Genomic DNA, 22,145 nt, shown 5'->3' with positions numbered 1-22,145 from the left:
CTTGGAAGACCGTCTATCAAAAATTCAATCCTAACTGATCTTCTACAAACCAAGTTAATTACGACTTGAGGTACCGGACACCCGAGCTCGAAAAGCTGACTCGCAAGCTGATGACCTAGCACTCTAACACTTCATTCGAATTGACGGATAGCCCCCGAGCTATCAACCACAAACTACATCATGTCTCCAGAAGCAAGTTCCGAAACCAAACGCTTCTACAGCACTTCCTCCCCATGGGAAGCTCGGTTCGGCTACTACCGAGCAGTCCGTCGTGGACAGCATATATTTGTATCCGGCTCGACTGCCGCAGATCCCGATTCTCCTCCAGAGGCACCACGAGTCAGGTATCCAGGTGATGCCAGACAGCAAACACGTGTGACATTGGAGGAGATCATTCAAGCTATTCAAGCGGTCGGTGGGAAAGGGGCGGAGAGTGTAGTTCGGTGTCGGATGTTCGTGAGCAGGAAAGAGGATTGCGGGATTGTTGGCGAGGCATTCAGGGAAGTTCTGGGGAAGCAAAATGGAGGACAGGTTGGAGCAGCTGCGACTATGATTGTAGTAGCTAATAGCTTCGTGGATGATGACATGCTGGTTGAGATTGAAGTGGACGCCATTGCGGAAGAATGATGCTGGGTCTATAATCAGAAGAAAAGCGAAGAAGAATCAATCAAATTGTTTTGTTTATCGTTGGAGCGTATTTCAGTTGGGGTTTTCATAGATTATAGAATTCAAAGATGTCGAGATGTTGAGTTGGGAGGAGATGAGAGGTTGAATTGGCTGTTCAAGTTGGTGTTGGTGGAGTAAAAGAATGCGTTCCGCCTAGCTGCCGTCCGGGGGGCCATCTCGTCTCCGTCTCCATCTCCGCCCAGAGCTGTCGACAACACCCACCCTCCACCTCAACCTCCACCTCTCCTCTCTCCCCCCCTCCCTGATTGTCGCTCGTCTACCAACATGCGACTTCAGGCGGCGCTTCTGGCCGCTGCGTGCGTATCGCCCGCGGCAGCCATATTTTCCGACGAGGTCAATCACATTGACTTCCACCACGCCCTCCTCGGTGCCCCATCCCCCGATTCGACCTTCTTCCTCAAGCCCTCTTCCGCCTCTAACGCATCACTCCTCTACACTTTGTCCGACAAGTCGATCCTGGGCGCAGTCAATCCCCGTGATGGCGCACTGGTCTGGCGACACAACATCTCGCGATCGGCTTCTCCGGCTGGCGGGGCCGGTCTCTTGCGTGGCCTGGATGGAAACAACGCCGTTGTTGGTGCAGCAGGAGACTACATCTCGTCGTGGGGTGCCCAAGATGGGAAATTGATTTGGGACCAGCAATTTGACGGCAATACCGTTGCTGACATTGAGCTTCTCGAACTGGAGGATCCCACAGCGACATCTGACACTAGAGACACGCTTGCGCTGATTTCTGGCAAAAGCTTCGGCTCCGTCAGACGATTCGATGGCGATTCAGGAGCTGTGAAGTGGGAATATATCGATGAAAGGTTTGTTTCAGATTTCCCCGTACTCTGGCGCTGCTAACATTGGCCTCCAGCGGAGATATTCCATTCCAGGTCTCGTCTTCTCCCACTGAGGTTTTCTACATTTCGCTCCAATCGGGTATTCTGAAGAGTTCAAAGATCAAGGTTACTGCACTCGACCCCGTCACTGGCCGCCAAACTAGCCAACAGGTCTTGAACACTGAAGGTGATATCACGGGCCCCGAATCTGTCCTTTTCGTTGGGGCCAACACTGCGTCCCCATTGATTGTCTGGACCGATAAGGCGCACAAGACCCTCAAAATCAATGTTATTGGGTCAAAGCAAATCAGCTCCCTCGCCATTGCTAATACCTCCGGTGAGGAGATACGCCAAATTACGGTCCATGCTCCTCACAAGCTGAACTCCCGTCCGCACTTCTTGGTTCACTATAAGACTGGATCCGGGGCATGGGCAGAGGTCTACCACGTGGATTTGAAGTCGGCAGCTGTAACCAAGGCTTATCAGCTGCCTTACCTACAGGGTCAGTCTGTGATCGCCACTAGCAGTATCGATGCCAACGTTTACTTCACCCGCGTCACCAACTCGGAGGTTGTTGTGGTCTCTTCCGCCTCTCATGGTATCATCGGGCGTTGGGATGTGGATGCCTCATCTGCCGATTATGCTCAGGCTGCAGTAGCCGAAGTGGTCGCAAAGGGCAAATCTGTGGCTGTTCGAGCTGTCGTTCTGCGGGGTTCTGGAGATTGGCAATTGATTCGAAATGGCCAGATCGAGTGGACTCGCCCCGAGGCCTTGATCGAAGCTGTTGCTGCCATCTGGGTTGAGGCTGAAGAGAAGGAAGACCTCGCTCATGAGCTGGAGGTTGAGGGACATGATAGCATTCATGGCGCATACATTCACCGTGTCAAGCGTCATATGCGTGACCTCCAGCACCTGCCAGATTGGCTCAAGGAGCTGCCGCAGCGTATCGTCAGTAGTGTGTTGTCTGATGAAGTCACCAACTTGGATAGCTTCGGAGTCGCCAAGCCTGTCGTCGTGGCCACCCGCAGCGGACGAGTTTATTCTCTTGATACTGGCCGACAAGGCTCGGTGATCTGGAGTGTCCAGGCGTCGGAACAGGCATGGGACGTCAAAGACATTACGGCTCGTCCGGGGCAAGTTATCATTGATCTCAGTGACGGTAGTCATGTGTCAATCAATGCCTCGACAGGAGAAACTTTCACTCAACCCCCTCTGGAAGCAACAAATGTTCAGTCCATTGCCAACTTTGTGGTGTCAGATGGATCTTCGCTTGTTCGCCTCGGTGCTGTTGGTATCAGAGAGGACGGCAGCCCTGTTACTCCATTCAACGAAATTACAGGGTTTTTGGTTACCACTAGTGTCAATGGTAGGGTCCTTGGCTGGATTGAGAGTGATAACAAGACGCCTGTGTGGGAGTTTGTTCCTCCGGCGGGCCAAAGGGTCGTCAAGGCAACTGCTCGGCCCGCGCATGACCCTGTGGCATCGATTGGTAAGGTTCTTGGAAACCGGTCTGTTCTGTACAAGTACCTCAGTACGAATCTGGTACTTGTGACAGCTGTCAATGAGAAAGAACATGTTGCCGGTTTTTACCTTCTAGATGGCGTCTCTGGCAAGGTCCTTCACTCAGCGACCCAGGCTGGTGTGGATCCTACACAGCCTATTTCGTCTGTGATGTCTGAGAATTGGTTCGCATACTCATTTTTCGGAGATGCTATTGGCGAATCTTCCGCCAAGGGTTACCAGCTGGTCATATCTGAGCTCTACGAGTCTTCCATTGCCAACGACCGTGGTCCCCTGGACGCGGCTGGAAACTACTCCAGTCTCCACGGCAGCGGTACCGACAGCCTTCCGCTTCCCCATGTTGTCTCTCAATCATTTATGATCGCAGAGCCCATCTCCCACATGATCGTGACCCAGACCCGCCAAGGCATCACCACCCGCCAGCTTCTTTGCACTCTGCCATCTTCCAACTCCATCGTCGGAATCCCTCGTCCTGTTCTGGACCCTCGTCGCCCCGTTGACCGAGACCCAACTTCTGCCGAGGCTGAAGAGGGACTCTTCCGCTACGCACCATTCCTTGACTTCGATGGAAAATGGTACCTCACGCACGCACGTGATGTCGCTGGTATTAAAGATGTACTTTCTCGTCCCACATTACTGGAGAGCACCAGCCTAGTCCTTGCGTACGGTGGCGACATTTTTGGAACTCGCGCTACCCCCAGCCAGGCATTCGATGTTTTGGGCAAGAGCTTCTCCAAATTGCAGTTGGTCTTGACTGTAGTGGCGTTGACTGGCGGTGTCATCTTTTTGGCCCCAGTTGTAAGTACCCTTCTACTCTCTATTACCCCCTTGTTATCTTTGTTCAACGCTAATCGCATGTCTGGTAGGCCCGGAAAAAGCAAGTTAACTTGCTCTGGAAAGCTACTTAGTCCCATAGAAACGTTTGAGATGCATATACCTGTTTGACTGATTTAAGAATGTAATCTATAGGTTTGGGAACAAGAATTCTTTTAGTTCTCATGGTTTTGCCGGATCCTTTGAGATGATCTCGTAGAGAAATCGTTACTAGTGACAGCCATACCTGCACAGAAGGTCCCAATCCATTGGGACTCAATAAAACCAGAAAAAGAACCAGTGTTAAATAATAAAATCGAGAAATCGGGCATAACAGGCAAGATGCGTAAGAAAAGGGATGCAATAGCAAAAACAGCTGGGCATGAGTCTTGTAACGTAATTGCCAAGGTTGAAAGGGAAGTCTTTTAAAGTTCATTGTTGTCCTCCCTCGTCTTTCTGGCCTCTTATTCTTGTTCTCGTTCTCGTTTTAGTTGTGTCTTTCTCTTCTTCCTCATATCGGCTGATAGACTCTTTTGCCAAATGACCTTTCAGCGACGGATGTCTAGAGTATAACTACTAAATTATCTCTAAGATAACGATACGGTCGACCCTGACTCAGGCGAAATGTTGATCGTTATTGCCCAGTATAGAAGAATATCTCTATGCTAGGCCAAGAAGACAGCCCGGCAGAAAGCTAAAGAACAGAACCCGCAACTACGAGTTTTCTACCAACACAAACTATCCGAGTTTCATTCGTTCCACCTTGTTTTTTTTTATGAATCCGGATGTGATACAGTACTCTAACGCCTAGTGATATTGGTCGTTAATCAGGAGAAGCATCTCATAACTAAATTAAGAGAGAAACCAATATGTCCCTAATATTTATGCTGAAAAATTCGTCCCAAAGAAACTTGCGCGTAGAAAATTTACTACGCAGTTATACTGCGTAGCAATGCCTTTCGATTCCACGGTGCCCCCGCTTCTGTGGAGATTGTATACGCTCGTTGGATACATTAGTGAAATCTAACTCAATACCCATGCGAGCTGTCTATTCCGTTTCAGTGGTTGATCTTCGAGTCCAAGTGGGGTTCATCACCGATTGGCGGCTGTCCATACCCAACAAACAAATAAGCTGAAGGATGGGAGATTGCGATCGTCCCGCTCTATGTCATCTCGCATGAACTGCACGAGACGAACCATCCGGCCGGGCCAGCTGAACGAGGTGTGAAACGGATTTTATGATAAACAAAATGCAGAATGTAAAGGGGAAGGAATTCTCTACTATTCACTTCACACCGTTGATACTTTTTTAGCCATGGGATGGCTACGGAGAAAATTCAAGGCGCCGAAAGAGCCACTTCAACCACCAACACTGCAAGATAGCAAGCCTCAATCTTTTCAACCTCCCACAGGACAGTCACCAACATCACCTCCTTCGCAAGGTGATCAGGCTCAGTCTGCTCAATCTCCTGTGGCGCAGCCACCACCACCTTTGAAGGAAATTCAGCCTGAGATTGTTGAACCCCCCTATGGCACACCCACTTCAATCTCGGCCTGTAAACACAGCGCCAATGGATGGACTGGCTTCCACCGTATTGGGAGGTGTACCCTTGGGACTGGATGCGACCGGTAACGAAGAACTCACGAAGATATGGTTGCAAGTTCAAGAGAAAGTGAGCCAGTTGGCACGGAACGAGGGAAAAGAAGTCAATAAAGGTCTCGATGTCGACAATGTCATTGCAAATCTCGACGCCTCCCAGGAAAAGGAAGAGGATTCACCGACCCGCCAAGCCGTTAAAACCGCGTTTGGACGCACAATGGGTCTGATCAAGACAGTCGGGGGTATTGTTGCTGATGGAGCATCAGCGGTTAGTGGTCATCCCGCTTGAATGTGAAACTCGACTAACGAAAACAACTACAAGGTCTTTGCGCCAGCTGGACAGTGCTACAACGTCATTAGCTTCCTCATCAACGCGTATGAAGGTTACCAAGGTGCCTTTGAAGGTCTCGCAGATCTGCTCGACAGTTGTTCGGCTCACCTAGGCCGCCTCGACTACTACGTCAAAGCAAAGATGGATGCGAAGCTAAGCAGAGTTGCTGCAGAGCAGTTGTCGCTGTTCGTCGATATTTGCGACGCTGCATTGAAGTTGCGGTATTCAGCTGGCCACAAGTTCAAAACGGGTATGAAAATTGCATTCCTACAAGAGAACGACATCCAGGGACTACTGGGTAAAATGGAGAAATTGGCTACTAAGGAGCGTGGATTGGTTTCTGCCCAGACTTTCGAACGCGCCTGCGCAGCGGCAACCAGCGCCGAAGAAGGGGCCACCTTTAGCAAGCGGATTGTCGACATGATGGTCCAGAATGGTGCGGATCAGAAGGAAAGGGTCGAGACAGAGGGCCAGCAACGAACCCTAATGGATATTCTGGCTTTTGACAAAGACCCTGATCGATGGGACAGTGTTAGACAAGCGCCTGTTCAGCATTGGTTGGCGAGATACAACGAAATTCGCAATTCTGTCGTGCCCGGCACCGGAAGGTGGCTTCTGGAACATGCGGCATTTCAGTCGTGGGTAGCCGACCTTGTCTCATCTCCAATTTTGGGGGTCGAGGGTGCAGATATCACTGGCAAAAGCTATTTGACTTCATCGGTGGTCAGACACCTGCAAAAGGAAATGCCCAAGATAACCCCCGGTTTTCGACATCTGGTAGCATACGTTTTCCTTGACCGTGAAAAGCCCGGTCAGGGATTTGACCACACGGCCAAGTCACTTATCTGGCAGTTCACACAAAAAGATGGGCCGTACATGAAATCGGCGTCTCGTATCTGTCAAAAGGCCACGACGCTTGATCCGGATGAGATCATACCCAAGCTCTTATTGGGAAACACAGAAGTAGAGCACATGGATGCCGTCTTCTATCTTGTCATCGACGGATTGAGTGACAATATGGACAATGCCTTGCTCAAGTTCCTTCGACTGGCATCCGAACCCACGAAAAAGAAGATTCGAATCTTCCTGACTGGGACCCAAGCGGCATTTGCACAGGCCAAAAGAAGCGGCGTGGCCTACCGAAGCATCCCAATTCGCGGCAATAACTCCAATGACGTCCAGAAGTTCATCGAAGCCAGAATGGATAAATTCGACACTCTCTCTGATACTGAGCGTTTTGGAGTAGCTGAGCGAAGAAAGAAAATCCGCGAGGATCTGTCAGAAGCGGCTGCAGGCGACTACTACAAAATCAACTCGGCATTGGATACAATCAGCACGCTGGATTATATGGAGGAAATCGAAAAGGTCATCCAAGGCGCTCGCCAAGACCGCTCAAATCAAATCGCGGATGAGGTCGAGAAGTTGAATCGCGAGAGAACTTCAAGACAGATCCGTGAGATTAATCAAATTATTCTTTGGGTCTCTTATGCCATTGAGCCTATTTCGGTAGAGCAACTCGCCGCGGCTTTGTACATGAACATTGGTGAAGCTCCGATGCAGCCACTTCCTGAGCGATTTCGCACTAAGTATTTGCTGTTTGAAGTTAACAGTAGGGGACGTGTCGGCTTCAGATCCTCGAAGGCTTTGAACGCCATCCCACAACGCCGTCAATTGAAAAAGCCCGATCAACAAAGCGATCAGGAAATTCAGTCTGGGGAGGTCAATATGATAAAGCATTTCCTTGACAAAGTGTGCCCTCCTGATGTGTACAAGAAGCTTGACATTGATACGTACCTGCAACAAAAGCTGAAGCAAAAGCAAGATCAGGTCCAACAGGAGGACCACGATACAGGCCATCTGCTACTGGCATTAAATTGTTTACGCGCTTTGTCCAAGAGCCGCGAACCAAGCATCGCTGCACTTCAGGAATATGCTCGGAAGCATCTTACCAAGCACCTCTCCTCGGTTGACTTAGCTATGGTGGATCGTGAACAAAAGAGTTTGGTCGGGGAGTTGTTGGTCAGGGTGTTCACTGTAGATGAATACATCGACGCCTTCATGTGGCCGGAACAGGGCGACGTTGTCAGTTGTCACCAACCAAGAGAGAATTGGGTGGGAGACAGTCAGGATATTGATCAAGTGCTTAGATGGTTCAAGGATACTGCAGTGGTTTCGAGCGTGACCGAAGAGTCTGACCGGAACTGGATCAAGGAGGTCGTCACCCATAATACATTCGAGGGGCTACTCAAGCGATCTGTTGCCAGATTGGCCTATCATTGCTTCAGGGAACCATCCTCGGCTAGAGAGGTCAATGGGATTTACGACTTCACGGATAGATTTCTCTCAAAGGTCAGTTTTTCAAAGCCCGGGCTTCATACCATGCTAATATTTGATATTAGATTCGCATTAATAAGGAAATCGAAGACCACACCAAAGTCAGCATTGACTGCGCCACTAGGTTTGAGCAGTGGGCTCACGACATACTCCAGCTCACCGACAAAGACACACTGTGGCATACACAGATGGCACTGGTCTATAAAGAGACATGGAATCCAGATGAAGCTATCAAACAATGCGATGTTGCATTGAAAATGGAACCCAAAAACTGGAGAGCATCGTTGTGCAAGGCGAAGCTGATCTCACCGAATGAGGCCATCGAAATATTAAAGACGACGATCAGCCGCCAGGAAAGTGACTCAGCATGGATGCAAATCACTAGTCACACGAAAAGCCTTGCAGAAATGAACTACGAACTAGCCAAGGCATATTGGAAAGTCGAAAATTACGATCTTGCCATCTCGACATATGCAGTCTCCCTCAAACAAGATCCTCGACGCACAGATCGATCGATGAATGTCTTGTTGCAATATGAAGCCAAAAAAATGTGGACTACAATTGTCTCATTCATTGAACATCTGGCAACGATCGATAATAAGAAACACATAGCGGATTTAGTCTCAAGAAATGCGATGTGGCCATCTTTGCATTTCGTGATCAACAACACCGCCCTCGCAACACAGCAGTCTGGTTTTGTGGATCTTGTTTATGAAACCACGATTCAGATGGCTGAGAAGAGGGCTGATTACAAACTTTTATTCCTGGCACGTTATTATTATGGTGCTACCCTCAATGCTCAACCAAACCGACGGGAGGACAAAGTTATTCAATTGTGGGAACACGCGCTTAACGATCATCCGTTGCCTACTCTATATGTAGGGCTGCCAGTGATCTTTGCTGGATTGGGTGGTTTATATCTACAAAGAGCCCTCGTTGCGAAGACGAACGAAGATCCGCACTCAGTAGCGGACTACCTTCGCAAAATTTCTGACATGGTGCCGGAAGAAGTGACTCAGTCTCAGCTTCTCCTTCCTCCACAACTTTATCTTGCCCGGTTTTACCATGTCAGCGGTAACGATGCAAAAGCCAGAGAGATAGTGCGAACCCTGGTACAAGTAGCGCTAGAGCTACTTTCTGATGAAGACGAAAAGAACGATTTCCAAGCATTCGGGAAGTTGCTCTTTGTCTTCATTCCGCTTGGTGACAAGAAAAATATGGCCGCAGCATTGGCCTTGGCGGCTCTCAGCAGTTCATCTAACGACTCTAATGACTCTAATGACTCTGATAACGGAGAAGAACCCGAAATTGATATGGGATTACCTTGCTATGGCCAGTGTAAGCACCTATGGAAGGTTCCTAGTGAGATGTGGATATGTATGAACTGTATATCCGTGATGCTTGAGGGAAACTGTCTGAAGAAACTACGAGAGGGCAAGCTGGAGCACAACATCTGCCATCGAGACCACGAGTTTCTAGAAGTTCCCAAGTGGGATGAGGAACGCATGGCCTTGATGATGTCCAAAGGAAAAGTGCCGTGGGAGATGGTGCCGTGGGGAGAACAGAACATCACTTTAGACGAGTGGGTGCAGGAGATCCGAAAAGGAGTACATTGGCTTGGATGCTTGATCATCCGCGCGAGGAAGTCTTTCATCCTGATAAGTTCTGACCGGTTCTGGAACATGCACTAGTCAAATAAACCGTCTAGTAGTGCGAATGCTATTTGTTGCTGGCAAAATCTCATTCATAGTTTTGATCCAAAATCAACGCTTGAAGAGCGCCGGTGGGAGAGTAGCGGCAACAAGACAGGGTCTGAGGGCCTCATCACGACGGTTTGTATGCAGGCTGCTCTCTTTGAAAATGGTATTAACTACTGTGCTAGGTCGTTACAGCCTTTGGCGGTATTGTCTCCTTGGATCAAAGTCAGAACCAGACGGGAGAAGTTGACACTTTGCCAATTCGGATGTTGCTTTGTTTGTGCTGTCTGTTGCGTTCGCGTGGAACTTTCTCGGAGCTCCAGGGGTCAAATTCTAGGCTCTTGCATCTGGCTTACGATCTATAAACAGTATTTGGTACTATTACGAGTATGTACGAAACGCGTTATTTTCACGTATCATGTGATTAGGGTTTAAAAGAGCTTCTCTATGTTTCCGACATGGAAGTCGATTCTGAGCGGGTCTGTACTGTATGGAGTAATTCGACACAATCGACTCCCAGATCGGACGGACAGTGAGTCCACATGTTGATGTTGGCGTGATTGCCGAGCGGTGAAGTGGCTGCCAACGGTAATTATTATCGCCCTCATAGCGCAGATCTCCATTTACTTACTAACTATCAACATTTGTTAGAAGTGTACGGACTGGTATGCATTTAGCACGAATGAGATCAATCGGAACTTATCCAGGATAAAAATCTTGTTTGATTCAAAAGAAAGATATGCGATCGGGCGCAGGTTGGCAGTGCATATGCGGGGTGGTTACCACACCGAGGCTGCGGGCTGAACCAGTTTACCAAACACAACACAAAGAAATATGGGTTCCCGGGTGCTTGCATACTAGTGGTAATTAACACAGCATATATCCTTTCTGTAGGCCCAATCATATCCATGGATAGTTGTCTGAATTGCTATGCTTGTACACACACAAATTGTATGGGCGCAAGCATGACTAATCTCGGCTAGTTTACGAAACAGTAAACTAATACATATCCTGACATGCTAATTCTCCACTGATACTGACAGCATGATCTGACAAGAACCTTTAGGGCCAATTACCAGAGATACGTCATATATTTGCTAGCTTGGGATATTGCCGCTCTGGGCATTAAATATGCGTGCAGTTTAATCATACTATGCTTAATTCTTGATAAGAATCACATAAAATGTGATCATCGAGGGTCGCCTGACCGGGGCTTAGTCGGCCAAGTTTCTTGGCTGAGCCCAAAATGCAACTTTGAAAGACACGGTGGCAAATCATTTACCCTGCCTAGACTTATACCACTCAGCGATTGGAAGCCCATCGATTCAGTGTGATTTTAAGGGGCCAAAAATACTCAGCCTTGCGATTAGATCTCTCCGCCACATGCGCCAGGCAACCCAGGGCCAGCAATGAGGGTGTCACACTATATAAGATGGTGTCTGCCGTATAAGCAATGTTACTTAGTATTCGACAGAACAAGCAGGGAACTTCGTGATTCCAATATTATCAAATTCAAGTATATTTCAATCCGAGATTACCAAAAAATCAGTCATGTCTACATCTATGTCAGACCACACGGGCCCAGCGCGCTACACTATCAACTCCACCTACTGGAAACGCAACTACGAGATTTCTGGCCCAAGCCCGATCTATGTAGAAAACAGCAAGATGACGCCAGGCAAGTCGGATTTGGTTTTCCATGACAGCACTCGTCAAGGTCATGTGATGGCCACGGTGAAATATCGTCACGTCTCAGCAGATATCAAGATTGGGCTCAATGACAACAACTCCGGGGCCTTTCGCTGGAAGTCCCTAAGCCGCGTGAAGCGGGGAACCTTTCGATATAGCTTTACCCATGAATTAGATCATGGTAAACCTGAAACTTTCACATGGCACGCAAAGCATCATTTGACTTTTACTCAGGGAGGAAGCTTAGAGTTAATCCACGATCGGACGGGGGATATCGCAGCAGTCTTTGCAAATTACTCAGCCCTCTACCCTCCAACCTCGAGAAACGAAAGCGATGGTCAGGTATTGGAAGTCAAATTAGATCTGGGGGAGGACTTCTTTCTTATCGTACTCGTGACGTGTCTCGCACTATATGAGCAGATGAGACGGAGGAATAATACCGCTGCTGTTAGCGCTGACGCCTCTGTAGGCCTGGCCGGGGCTGGCTCTACTATTTAATTCGGCTATTTTTGATGTTTCTATACTCACCTAATGGATGATGATATCGTTTCACTTTTAGTGAGCGATTCCGATGAGAAATACATATGCTTATTTACATTCTGGTTGAGAAGCGCTTGATTGGTTCGATGGATATCCTAGAGAGCATCAAATCGAAACAAAGGTCTATTGATAAGAATAATAACCTTACATAGCCTACGAATTCAATAAACCGAATTTAAAACAAAGCCTGCTTGTTTTTTAAACCTTTCCTATGTCAAAGTTGGTATGCAGTGCGAAATAGTGCTTTCCATTAGCTTAAATCTGTTAGTACATGTAAAGCGAAATGCAGTGTATTTAATACACTGTAACATGTGGTCTTTTCTGAAACAAATCGACAATGAGCTAGGGGTTGCGTGATGTAATCAACTTAGGTTGTTAACTCAAAAAATATGAATAGACGGATATGTCCTCATATTCTATGTGTAGTTCAGGGAGCGAGGAAAAGACCCATGTACCAGTCTCGTCGCAATCATCCCCAACTGCCCCTTTCATATACCAAAATGGGCTGTCTCCGAAGAACAGTTCGAGGCATTTTTTGGTTATGAGCATTTGAACAAACCATGCCAGGGCGTTCTTCCGAAAGTTGGGAGGCATTCGCGATACGATCTCATCGAAGTACCCCTGAACAACCCATCCCTTCAGCCTGGCAATGGTCACCTTTTTTGTCTCACTTGGGACATCCTTCCACTTCCCAATGCCCTTATTACTATAACCAAATGCCCATTGGTAGCACCAAAATATCCAACCTTTTAGTCTGCGAGACCATGCCCCCGAATGGGCCTCAGGCGGAGGAATCTCTTCTAGATACCAGGTGTCTCTTATTCTGTTATCATTGTGATACAAGAGACCTCCCACTTGTCTATCCAAGAGTATGATAAGCTCCTTTTGCTCTTCTACTTTCTTCTCCAACCTGTTGATATACTACTTCGGATTCATCATCATCTTGTCATCCAGCTCCGTAATAGTTTCCTCGTTGCCGTCATCCGGGTTGTAATCTCTTTTTCTTTTTTTGTGTATTCCCCAACCGTCGCCTGAATCGATTTCGGGGGAGGATAATAATGATAGATCATCACCGCTTGATGCCTATCGAGATCTAGACTTTCAAGTTGTCCAAGAGCGGTAACCAGCACGCGGGTGGCGGGGCTGTGCCAATCACAACTGTGGATACGAGGGTCACGGTGAAGAATATAACCTTATAAAGAGCTAACTATTTCCCTCGTCCTAGAGCCGAATCTTTGTTATCTATTTAAAACTCTGCCACCATGGGAAAGCTCGTCAAATTACTCGGCGCAGGTATTGGCTTCACATCAGAGGCTATCCAGGCTGCTCGCTCACGATCAGGAGAGCCATCTTCTGCTCAACCTTCTACCTCATCTACACCACATGATACTCAAGATGCTCCACCTGCTTATGGCGATTCGATTCATCCAACCGGCTTTGGAGAGTCCTCTCGTAGCACATATGCCCAAGGTGATCTGACTGGTCCTGACGAGAAGCATCGCTCCAAAGCGGCCGAGGCCGGGTATGACTCGGAGAGTGACAGCTTAGATTCAGACCACCACGATGCCTTTGAACAAGATGAAGCTGAGTGGGAGCTCGATGAAATGGCGGAGCGGGTCAGACCGCCAACATATGAAGAGTCTGAGGCTCTGCCAGCGGGTGTGTCGGAAGGCGACCGAATGATGAGAGAGGAGCAAATGATACGTGAGCTCGTGCAGATGGCCGGTCCCTCTCAACCAGCCCAAAGGCTTCCCTGCCCCGTTATTATCCCACAACGTCGACCCAGAAAGAAACAATATGGCTTCGTGCGGGCCTACGCCCCGGTCCTCGCTGAATGCGGTGTCAATCAGGAACTTTTCTTGCAGTTTCTCGTGGATTGGGAGAAGGCAAGCAAGGTGAATAACAAATAATCCATTGAGGCACATTCACATGTAACTCAACGTCATTTGCGGAAAGATTACTGACGATCTATCCAGTCCGATAAATGGATCGATGTTGTCTATATGGCCGCAAATGTCGTCGGGTTTGTTCCCGAATTAGCAGCGCAGATTATCAGTCCCATCGTGGCCACAGCAGCTGGAACAGCGAGAGAACTTCAGTCCCGATCACGCCGGAATACGTTCCTTGATAAATTCAACGAAGATATTCTCATGCCTCGCGGGCTATTCGGCATGGTTATGTCATTCAAAGAATCAATCCCAGGCGAACAAAAAGGTGCATTGCAAAAGCTTTCGAGCACTATAGGCCAAACAATATTTACGAGCAAAAAGCTTAATATTGACGAAGTGGCTGCAAAATACAGCAACCCGGATCCAAATCTGTCCAAGACGAAACAAAAAATGAACAATATCCGACTCGCCAGCGGTCGGATCGACGGAGAGGTTGAACTCCCCGAAGCGGCTGAACTCATCTATCCCGACCTAGATCGGTTTGCAGAACAGGCGGCCAAGGCTCAGGATGATGGAAAGGTGGCTAGTATGGGTGATAAATTCAAGAATGCAAGCTCGTGGGTTCAGGACTACTTTGATCGCAGAGGGCAGGCGTTTCATGTAAGACTTTTTGTTGTCCCTACTGATCCCACGTTTTGCTAATTACAAAAACCTATAGGATGCTGAGAATGAAGACCCTTCTCGAGCTTCGCAATCGACACAGCAATCACAATTTCGATCACGATACAATGACCCCAACCACCCCGCCAACAGTGGCTCTCTGGTTGCACTCTTGACTGGTGGAGCCATTAACCCCGTGCCCAGAAGGAAAGCTCGACGAATGGCAAGACGCGAAAGACGGTATGATAGACGCGTTGCCCGCGGCAGCCCAGCGAGAGATCCGCGACAGAAAAGGAAACGTCGCAAGGGAACTGTCAAAAGACTCTTACAAGAGGATATCCTCTACTTTTTTATTGTCAATATTCCAAGCCAGGAAGAGGTTCAACAGTCGATTGATCAGTTGGAGCGCTTGATGTCCGAGCATGGTGCACCTTCGCCATCTCATTCAAGTTGACCGTAATATGTAAACAGAGGTTCTTTTCGGGATTTTATAGCAAGAATTTATGAAAACTTTACTACTGATTGAAGTCAAACATTAGAATATTCTTTTATCTAAAACCTTGGAAGTCAATAATCAGGATAATCAAAATAACCAAAGCCTAGTGTCGGTGATTGAACTGTGCCCGGGACTACTGCTTTCAATCAGCCTAGGGTACGGGGTCAGATCAGTAGGCAATCCCAGAAGTGCTTTTGGTGGATATGGGGTGGGCAGGATCTTAGGTGTACCTGTCGCTTTAATAGCAAGCTGTGTAGAATTCCGATTCTTTTGCTCGATCTCTTCTACTATTTAGTACTAGTAGGTAATACCCAGCCAGGCAGAAAAGGATGGACACGATGAACCCCGTCAAAGATCTACGAAACAATTTCTTGAATAGTCTGCCATCTCATGAGTGCCAAAAGATAGTTGGTCACTAGCTGAGGGTAATGTACCTTTGAGTAGTATAGGAAAGACCGACGCTTTGCGCAGTCCTCGGTGCCTAAAATTTGCCGGCAATCTCGTTTCCTCGTTCCCTATCTCTCTCTCACACATCTTATCCCTCTCCCTGTTTCTTTTTATAAGTCAAATTCTACAACAGAGGTTTTGCAAGATACTAAACAATGTTATCCGACAAAGCCACATTTATCACCAAAGCACTTGTAGTGGTTGGTCCCTACCTGGGTCGTGCTGCCATCCGGCGAGTTGCCGCCTACCGTCACAGCTGGACATGGAGAAACACACCAGATGCGAAGAATACCGTGGTACTGGGGGGGGTCTTTCGCAGGCACCGAGCTTGTGCGACGCTTGACCGAGACATTACCAACCGGCTACAAGGTGGTGTGGATTGAGAAGCACTCACACTTCAACTACATCTTCAATTTCCCACAGTACTCAGTCTTGAAGGGACACGAGCAGAGGGCTTTCATTCCATATGATTTTATCGCAAAGGGTGCTCCCCTAGGCATTCTCACTCGCATCCAAGAGGAGGCTATCGCCATGACAGATTCTCAGGTCTTACTGGCATCTGGTGAGAGGATCGACTACGCATGTCTCGCCATTGCGACGGGGACAACGCAGCCGTTGCCTGCAAATTTATCATGCAATAAACGGAGTGAAGCATGTCCAAAGCTCCAGAGCGCACAGCAGACTATCGAGACCAGTCCGAAGATTGCTGTTGTTGGCGGTGGTGCAGTGGGTGTCCAGCTTGCAGGCGATATCAAAGACTTTTTTTCGCATTTGGGGATGTGGCCGATCATTCCGGTCCGCGAATGGGGCGTGCGGGTTGGACACAAGCGGGTGTAGTGCTGGACAATATTATGTCCACGATCCAAGGCCAGGCTGCATCGCGTCAATATGTACCTGATATCTTTATTGAAGGCGCCATCAAATTGACATTAGGGAAGACGCATCTAGTTATCTACGCCGTGGAGAATGGCGAGAATGGCGAGCATGGGTCTGATTTTCTGATCCCTTCCAGAGATGGAAAGCTGGACTTCGAGGCTGAGAATGCATGGAAAGAATACGGTGTCGACTTCAAGCAATTCTGGAAATGACCTCGGTGGATATAGATAGTGGATACTACTAAGAGTCCGTTGACAGATGCTCGAACGATGGGAGCAAAAGTACCTAGATCTAGCGTGCCTAGGTGTTTTGGCCTATTCAGTGAGGCACCGGCATCTATTCACTTGAATACATACCCAGCCAGCAAGGGCAAGTTAGTATTTGTTTGTAAGTCCAAGTTCTCAAACTCTACTAGAACTTGAAGTAAGCTATTTCGACATGTAGCCAGTTGTATAGAGCCACATTTGGGCATTAAAGTAAGTTCGAAATATTTCAAGTTCAAGGCTAGGTCGGTTTGACTCCACTCGCTTGATATTCAAGATCATTCATTCATTGGCATTTAACATAAAGTATCTAGCATGGTATCACATATTTATAGGCCAGATTAAAAAAGAAAACAAAGAAGAAAACAAACACAGATGCCGCTCCAATCGCATCTGAACGAAAAAGTCATGTACAAGGAAAGCGGGAGGAAGAAGTTAAATATGAACATCCATCACACCCAACTAATATAGCGGCATCGGTGATTGGTTGACGTAGTCAACATTATTCGGCACGGACTCAATCCGATCACAGCAGGTACCAAAAATACGGTCCCAGAGACGAGTTTGCTTGCCGTAGTTGTAGCTCTGCTTCCAGCCCTTGCGGTGGTGCAAATCGTGGTCCTCGATAACGAGCTCAGCATCAAACCACCGAAGTACGAAACTGAAGGTCGAAGGGGGAGTAGCGTGGACACGTAGACCACTGTGGCCAGCGAGTTCGGCGAATACGACGTACTGGTGGCAGATCCACCACTCGTAGAAACCCATCGGCATCCCCATGAATCGCATAGTGAAGAAGGTCATCAGCGGGATACCGGCGATATCAAAGAACTCCTGCTCCAGATCGGCATACAGGGTCAGAAGTGGGTTCGGGTGTTTGGTCAGGTGGTGGGTGCGGTGGTACTGCCAGAGGCTGCCGACGTCGTGCATCAGGCGGTGGTACCAATAGAACCAGAAATCGAGGATGATGCCGTAGAGACCGGCCTCAATGGGCAACCAGAAGAAATTCATCGTTGATGGGGGCAGAGCGATGCTGTAGGCAAGCATGACGGTGAACATAGGCCGGAAAGTCGAGGTGGATATCAATGAGCGGACGACCTTGGCAACGCCAATATCGGGGACGCCGTCACGGGCGTGCTTGTCGCCATCGAGGAAACCGTGAATATGGCCCAGTCGTCGGAGGACGTGGAGTTCGTGGATGGCGATACCCTTGAACGCGAAACTATAAAGAATGAAAGCGCCTAGCATGCCGAGATTTTGACCGGTGCACTGGACGTAGGCGTGGTGAATGAGGAGCGGAATAGCAGCGTGCGTGAGAACCCAGCGGTGCATAGACCAATCTGGGACGTACGGGACGGCATCCTCTTTCAGATGGACAGGGACGTCTGAATCGAGGTGCTCTGGGTGAATGCCGAGCAATTCGTAGAACCAGTGGAAGAGAGTCCACTCCGAGCGGGCCTGATGCCGCCAGGTGGACTTCATCGAGTCCTTGGTATTGCGCTGAACACTCATGGCGAGCAGGGAGCGACGTAAATAGTCGAATGAAGAGCTAAAGATGTAGATTTTCGACGTGCCTTCAAAACCCCCGAGTCCGGGGGTGGCGTGGGGGTTTTAAAGGGGACGTTTGGCTTTTGTCGATCCACCTTTCGCCCCAGTTGTTCGGCGCGGAGCGATGCATGTGAATAGTATCCACACTCCACAAAATTGAGCCTCGGGGTCTCCTCTGCAGCATGCGAACATGGCTGAACATGACATCGATCCCTATTCCTGGCATCGCATCTGTCCCAACAATCCCAAACGCTATTAGCGCCCGCGACCTAGTGATACATCCACTTTGTTCCCCCTCATCGATCGGGCGACCACGGGGGAGCCTAACGGCTAGACGGCTGGATGGTGGGCATGATGGCACGATGAGTAAACCCCACAGTCCATGATCGCCCTCACCGACTCGGCATTGGTCGAAAATCGCTATGGCCCAGCCTAGCCCCGGTACTAGTAGACGACGTGCTGCATACCCAAAATTGACGATGTTGATGTCGATACCTGACAGGGCTCGTGCAGACATGTGCCCCTGACAGTCACCTGATCTGCAGGTCCACCACGTTTGAAGGTCACACAATCTCAATGCTCAATAATCAGCGATTGGCGTATTTACAAATACGTACTCCGTGCTCAGGGTAAAGTAACATAATCTATAATCTGATTAGATCAAGTTTATTCATGGTATGGCCGAAAATGTTGGGGAAGGGCCTATTCAGTTAGGAACTACGATGTACTAGTATTGTTTACTTACTGTATGCTCTGTCGAACATCATGCCACACCATATGCTAACTTGTTTGATTCACTTTCAGTACTCCATACAGAGCACACACACTCGCCCTCAGTCTTGTTTCAGCACAAACAATTATATCACCAACAGGTCAATGCTCATAGCAGTCGACACTTACTGGTCGACCGGCAAATTGTTTCCACATCCGGTCTAGCGGATCCATATTCGGACTAGCCCAACTAACGCGGCTGCGCTTCCCACAGGGTATGGATACACATACTACTAGTTAGTAGTAAGTATGAGGTTGGTATATCTATCAGTTGACCTTGAGCCCAGTTCTTTGGTAGGTAATCTTGGAAGCAATAGATCTCATGTCGTTTGTTATAGACTTTTTTCTAGTAGTGGCTTGTATAGATCTACTTAAGGCTACTAGTACTAGAATACGAATATATCTCCGGTCGGACTGATTGAACACTGTCTATCGGTATTTCTCAGCAATTTCCAAGGTCTGGGCAGTTCACGGTGTTTTACTACTAGTAGTATGTACCTAGGTAGGATATCGACAACCTCCGAGTCTGTGCTATGCCCGGGTGGGACACACCTGGGCAGAGAGGAGCCACCAAAGCCTGTAAAAAGAAACCGAAATTGATACTATATAATCTATTTACCAGATAGCTCCGGCAACAAAGCACTAGTAGACAGAAACACAAGGGATTAAGTCATAAACAGTCCACTCGATCGAAGCAGACACTCCAGCGCAGGCCATATCTCATGGTGACTGGGAGAAAGATAATAAAAGGTAAACAGATCCGGAACTAGACATGACTGTGTGAAAGGCACAGTCAGCCAGGCCCAGACCCGCTCATCATAGGCTACCGGGAGTAACAATCCCGACAACCAAAGATCAACAGGGAAAAAAAATTGTTGGGGAGAAGAAGGAAAAACCAAAACAAAATTGCGGGCCCTCTCTATGCCAAACACACGATGCACATGCAATTCTCAGTCATCGAATAATCAAAAAATTCCTTGGACCCAGGCAGACGTGTTTTGGGCCATGCATGATTAACAGAAAACTAAGCCCCACGATGAAGAAGATCAGTGAGAGTGAGTCATGCCTCGGTCATGTGAAATTGGATTCGAATCTGAATCTGAATCGTCATGTCAGTCACGACCTCTCACTTTTCCACAAATCCGACTCAGCGGAGATTCTGAGAAGATCCCACTAGACCGCGACATTTGTCGTCCGGGCCTCCTCGCTGACATTCACAGCCACGTTCTGAATAGGTTTCTCGTTATCAGCAGCAGCGGGAGTAGCATTCGACTCTGCATCTCCGTTTGCAGTCTCGGTTGAGGACCCCTTTTCTGTCTCTGTCTCACTCTGGCCGTTGAACTTCAGCTCGGACTGAGGGACCGGAATAGTAGCCCGACGGTCCTTGCCATCCTCAGTGCCCAGCACTTCGACCACATCGCCCTTGAACAGAACAGGGCCCTTAAGAAGTCCCCTCCTCGTATTGCCCTCGGCGGGCTCTTGCTCCAGGCCCTTCAGCAGTTCTTGGGCGGGCTCGTCCAGGTGAGGCATTTCGCCCCATTTCCACTCCAGTTCGCCACCATACTGCTTGGGGATGCTGGAGGGTTCCATAAAAGCAGTTAGAGTGGGCTTTACTTCGGCCGCGGACAGAATGAATATTTTGGATGTGGTGACCGGGTCGAACCAGCGCTTGATCCAGCCCCAGACAGTAGGGAAGAAAGCAGGTGCGCCAATGATCTGGAGATAGTTAGCGGAAAAGGTCCACCTCAATGCATGATGGAGGTAGTATAAGGACAACTCACGAAGATACGGTCCAGAGTTTCGGGGTAGTGAGCAGTGGCCAACACACTAGCATCCTGCATATGGCTCTTCAAGTTCCAGAACTGCTTCAGCCCGACGCCATTCACATCGACGATATTAGTAGATGTCACGATAGGGGTCTCGGGATTAGGACGCGGAAGGGCGGAGCACAGAGGCATGACGAAGTTAAGCAAGTTCTCGTAGAGAGCGAACAGGTTCAGCAGGCGCGCCGGGATAGTCGACGACTTGTGAGTCTCCGGGGTACCGGTAGACATGGTATTATTATAAGCTGTCATCTCCTTGTTATCGAGGTGGCGGATTTCAAAGACGTAGACGGGGATTCCGCGGCGATCACGACGACCGGTCCATTGGGGATACTACAGAAAAGCGAAATCAGAATTAGTTCAGCGCTCTTGTGGGGGGAAAAGACAGCAGGAAAGAAAATGATTGCGGGAAAGCGCATACCATCCGACGCGCAGCCTCGTACGAGTCCACGCCGATGTTCGCATATAGCGACTCAATGGCATTATCCTTGCGCCAATCCTCGGTATCCTTGAATTGACCCCACGCCCCCTCGACCTCGAACTTGCGAGCGCGCAGGAATCGCCTATTTTAAAATAAACATCGTCAGTTCTATTTGCCTCGTGCCTTGTTTCAGGGGTATAGCGTCAAGTAGTGTAACCTACAGCATAGTCGCATCATCATGGCTAGGCTCTTTAGCCTCAACACCCTCGCCCTCTTTCACGGCCTCGGTGTAATATCCGCGCTCTGAGCAGACGCTCTTGAACTCGCGCAGCTTCTCCTCCTGCTCCGGAGTCAAATGGTTCAAGTGTCCGGCAAGCCATGCGGTTCCGGAGGCCTGGTCTGCAGAGGCGGCGGGATCATTCTTCGAAGCCGACGCGGTGCGCGCGAGGGCCGGGTCCTCGGACGCGTGGCTGTCGTGGGACTTGGTCCGCCAGAACATCTTCTAGTATGGGTTTCTGGAACTTTTTGGAGTTCGTGGCGATCGGCCCCAGTGGTTTCAGTTGAAGATCGGGGATCGGAGGGGAAGCGCCTAAGTAAGAAGAGGCGGTAAGGAAATAAATTTGGTGGAGTTGGGGTTGCCGCCCTGTGGACCCTTCAGGGTTTCGGAGTCCGATGGTGGCATATGCCGAGAGTCGGGGTCAAGTGAATAGTAGTGGTAACTTTGAATATTTTATATTTGTATTATGCTGATTGACTGACGTTCACTAGCAGATAATATCTTAGCAGTACCCCGTTGCCCTTATATAAGATAAATAACTTGAAAAGGTTGACTAGGTATACTTTCAACTGCAAGGGCGAAGATCTGGGGCAAAGTTAATCGGTCCCTACAATCCCTGGGAACGATCGACAGAAAGCCCG

At 48.7% G+C, this 22,145-nt stretch overlaps 9 protein-coding genes across 9 annotated transcripts; 7 read left to right on the top strand and 2 right to left on the bottom strand.

The window, feature by feature from the left end:
- Positions 1-180: 180 nt before the first annotated feature.
- On the top strand, positions 181-627 carry N7481_002055 (YjgH family protein; the record flags this gene model as incomplete). The annotated part of the gene is made up of 1 exon (XM_057261274.1): positions 181-627. One exon carries the CDS (start codon positions 181-183, stop codon positions 625-627), a length of 447 nt encoding a protein of 148 aa, XP_057126206.1.
- A 324-nt stretch (positions 628-951) lies between these two features.
- Positions 952-3,940, top strand: N7481_002054 (uncharacterized protein; the record flags this gene model as incomplete). The annotated part of the gene is made up of 3 exons (XM_057261273.1): positions 952-1,496; positions 1,547-3,830; positions 3,899-3,940. The coding sequence occupies 3 exons, from the start codon at positions 952-954 to the stop codon at positions 3,938-3,940; spliced, it is 2,871 nt and encodes a 956-aa protein (XP_057126205.1).
- A 1,476-nt stretch (positions 3,941-5,416) lies between these two features.
- Positions 5,417-9,801, top strand: N7481_002053 (uncharacterized protein; the record flags this gene model as incomplete). The annotated part of the gene is made up of 3 exons (XM_057261272.1): positions 5,417-5,713; positions 5,768-8,125; positions 8,176-9,801. 3 exons carry the CDS (start codon positions 5,417-5,419, stop codon positions 9,799-9,801), a joined length of 4,281 nt encoding a protein of 1,426 aa, XP_057126204.1.
- A 1,557-nt stretch (positions 9,802-11,358) lies between these two features.
- Positions 11,359-11,994, top strand: N7481_002052 (C6 zinc finger domain protein; the record flags this gene model as incomplete). Its single annotated transcript, XM_057261271.1, has 1 exon — positions 11,359-11,994. One exon carries the CDS (start codon positions 11,359-11,361, stop codon positions 11,992-11,994), a length of 636 nt encoding a protein of 211 aa, XP_057126203.1.
- Positions 11,995-13,298: 1,304 nt separating this feature from the next.
- On the top strand, positions 13,299-15,039 carry N7481_002051 (uncharacterized protein; the record flags this gene model as incomplete). Its single annotated transcript, XM_057261270.1, has 3 exons — positions 13,299-13,931; positions 14,013-14,585; positions 14,644-15,039. The coding sequence occupies 3 exons, from the start codon at positions 13,299-13,301 to the stop codon at positions 15,037-15,039; spliced, it is 1,602 nt and encodes a 533-aa protein (XP_057126202.1).
- Positions 15,040-15,807: 768 nt separating this feature from the next.
- Positions 15,808-16,365, top strand: N7481_002050 (uncharacterized protein; the record flags this gene model as incomplete). The annotated part of the gene is made up of 1 exon (XM_057261269.1): positions 15,808-16,365. The coding sequence occupies one exon, from the start codon at positions 15,808-15,810 to the stop codon at positions 16,363-16,365; it is 558 nt and encodes a 185-aa protein (XP_057126201.1).
- Positions 16,366-16,379: 14 nt separating this feature from the next.
- Positions 16,380-16,616, top strand: N7481_002049 (uncharacterized protein; the record flags this gene model as incomplete). The annotated part of the gene is made up of 1 exon (XM_057261268.1): positions 16,380-16,616. The coding sequence occupies one exon, from the start codon at positions 16,380-16,382 to the stop codon at positions 16,614-16,616; it is 237 nt and encodes a 78-aa protein (XP_057126200.1).
- A 513-nt stretch (positions 16,617-17,129) lies between these two features.
- N7481_002048 (sterol desaturase family protein) lies at positions 17,130-18,176 on the bottom strand (the record flags this gene model as incomplete). Its single annotated transcript, XM_057261267.1, has 1 exon — positions 17,130-18,176. The coding sequence occupies one exon, from the start codon at positions 18,174-18,176 to the stop codon at positions 17,130-17,132; it is 1,047 nt and encodes a 348-aa protein (XP_057126199.1).
- A 1,980-nt stretch (positions 18,177-20,156) lies between these two features.
- On the bottom strand, positions 20,157-21,726 carry N7481_002047 (SEC14 family lipid-binding protein; the record flags this gene model as incomplete). The annotated part of the gene is made up of 4 exons (XM_057261266.1): positions 20,157-20,699; positions 20,765-21,139; positions 21,228-21,369; positions 21,449-21,726. 4 exons carry the CDS (start codon positions 21,724-21,726, stop codon positions 20,157-20,159), a joined length of 1,338 nt encoding a protein of 445 aa, XP_057126198.1.
- Between the last annotated feature and the right edge of the window lie 419 nt (positions 21,727-22,145).

The sequence above is a fragment of the Penicillium waksmanii genome, assembly GCF_028829765.1.
Source record: "Penicillium waksmanii strain IBT 27052 chromosome Unknown utg000002l:1.0-3326099.0:1.0-3328782.0, whole genome shotgun sequence".
In the NCBI taxonomy this organism is placed as follows: domain Eukaryota; kingdom Fungi; phylum Ascomycota; class Eurotiomycetes; order Eurotiales; family Aspergillaceae; genus Penicillium; species Penicillium waksmanii.
This window is presented reverse-complemented; position numbering and strand designations above follow the sequence as displayed.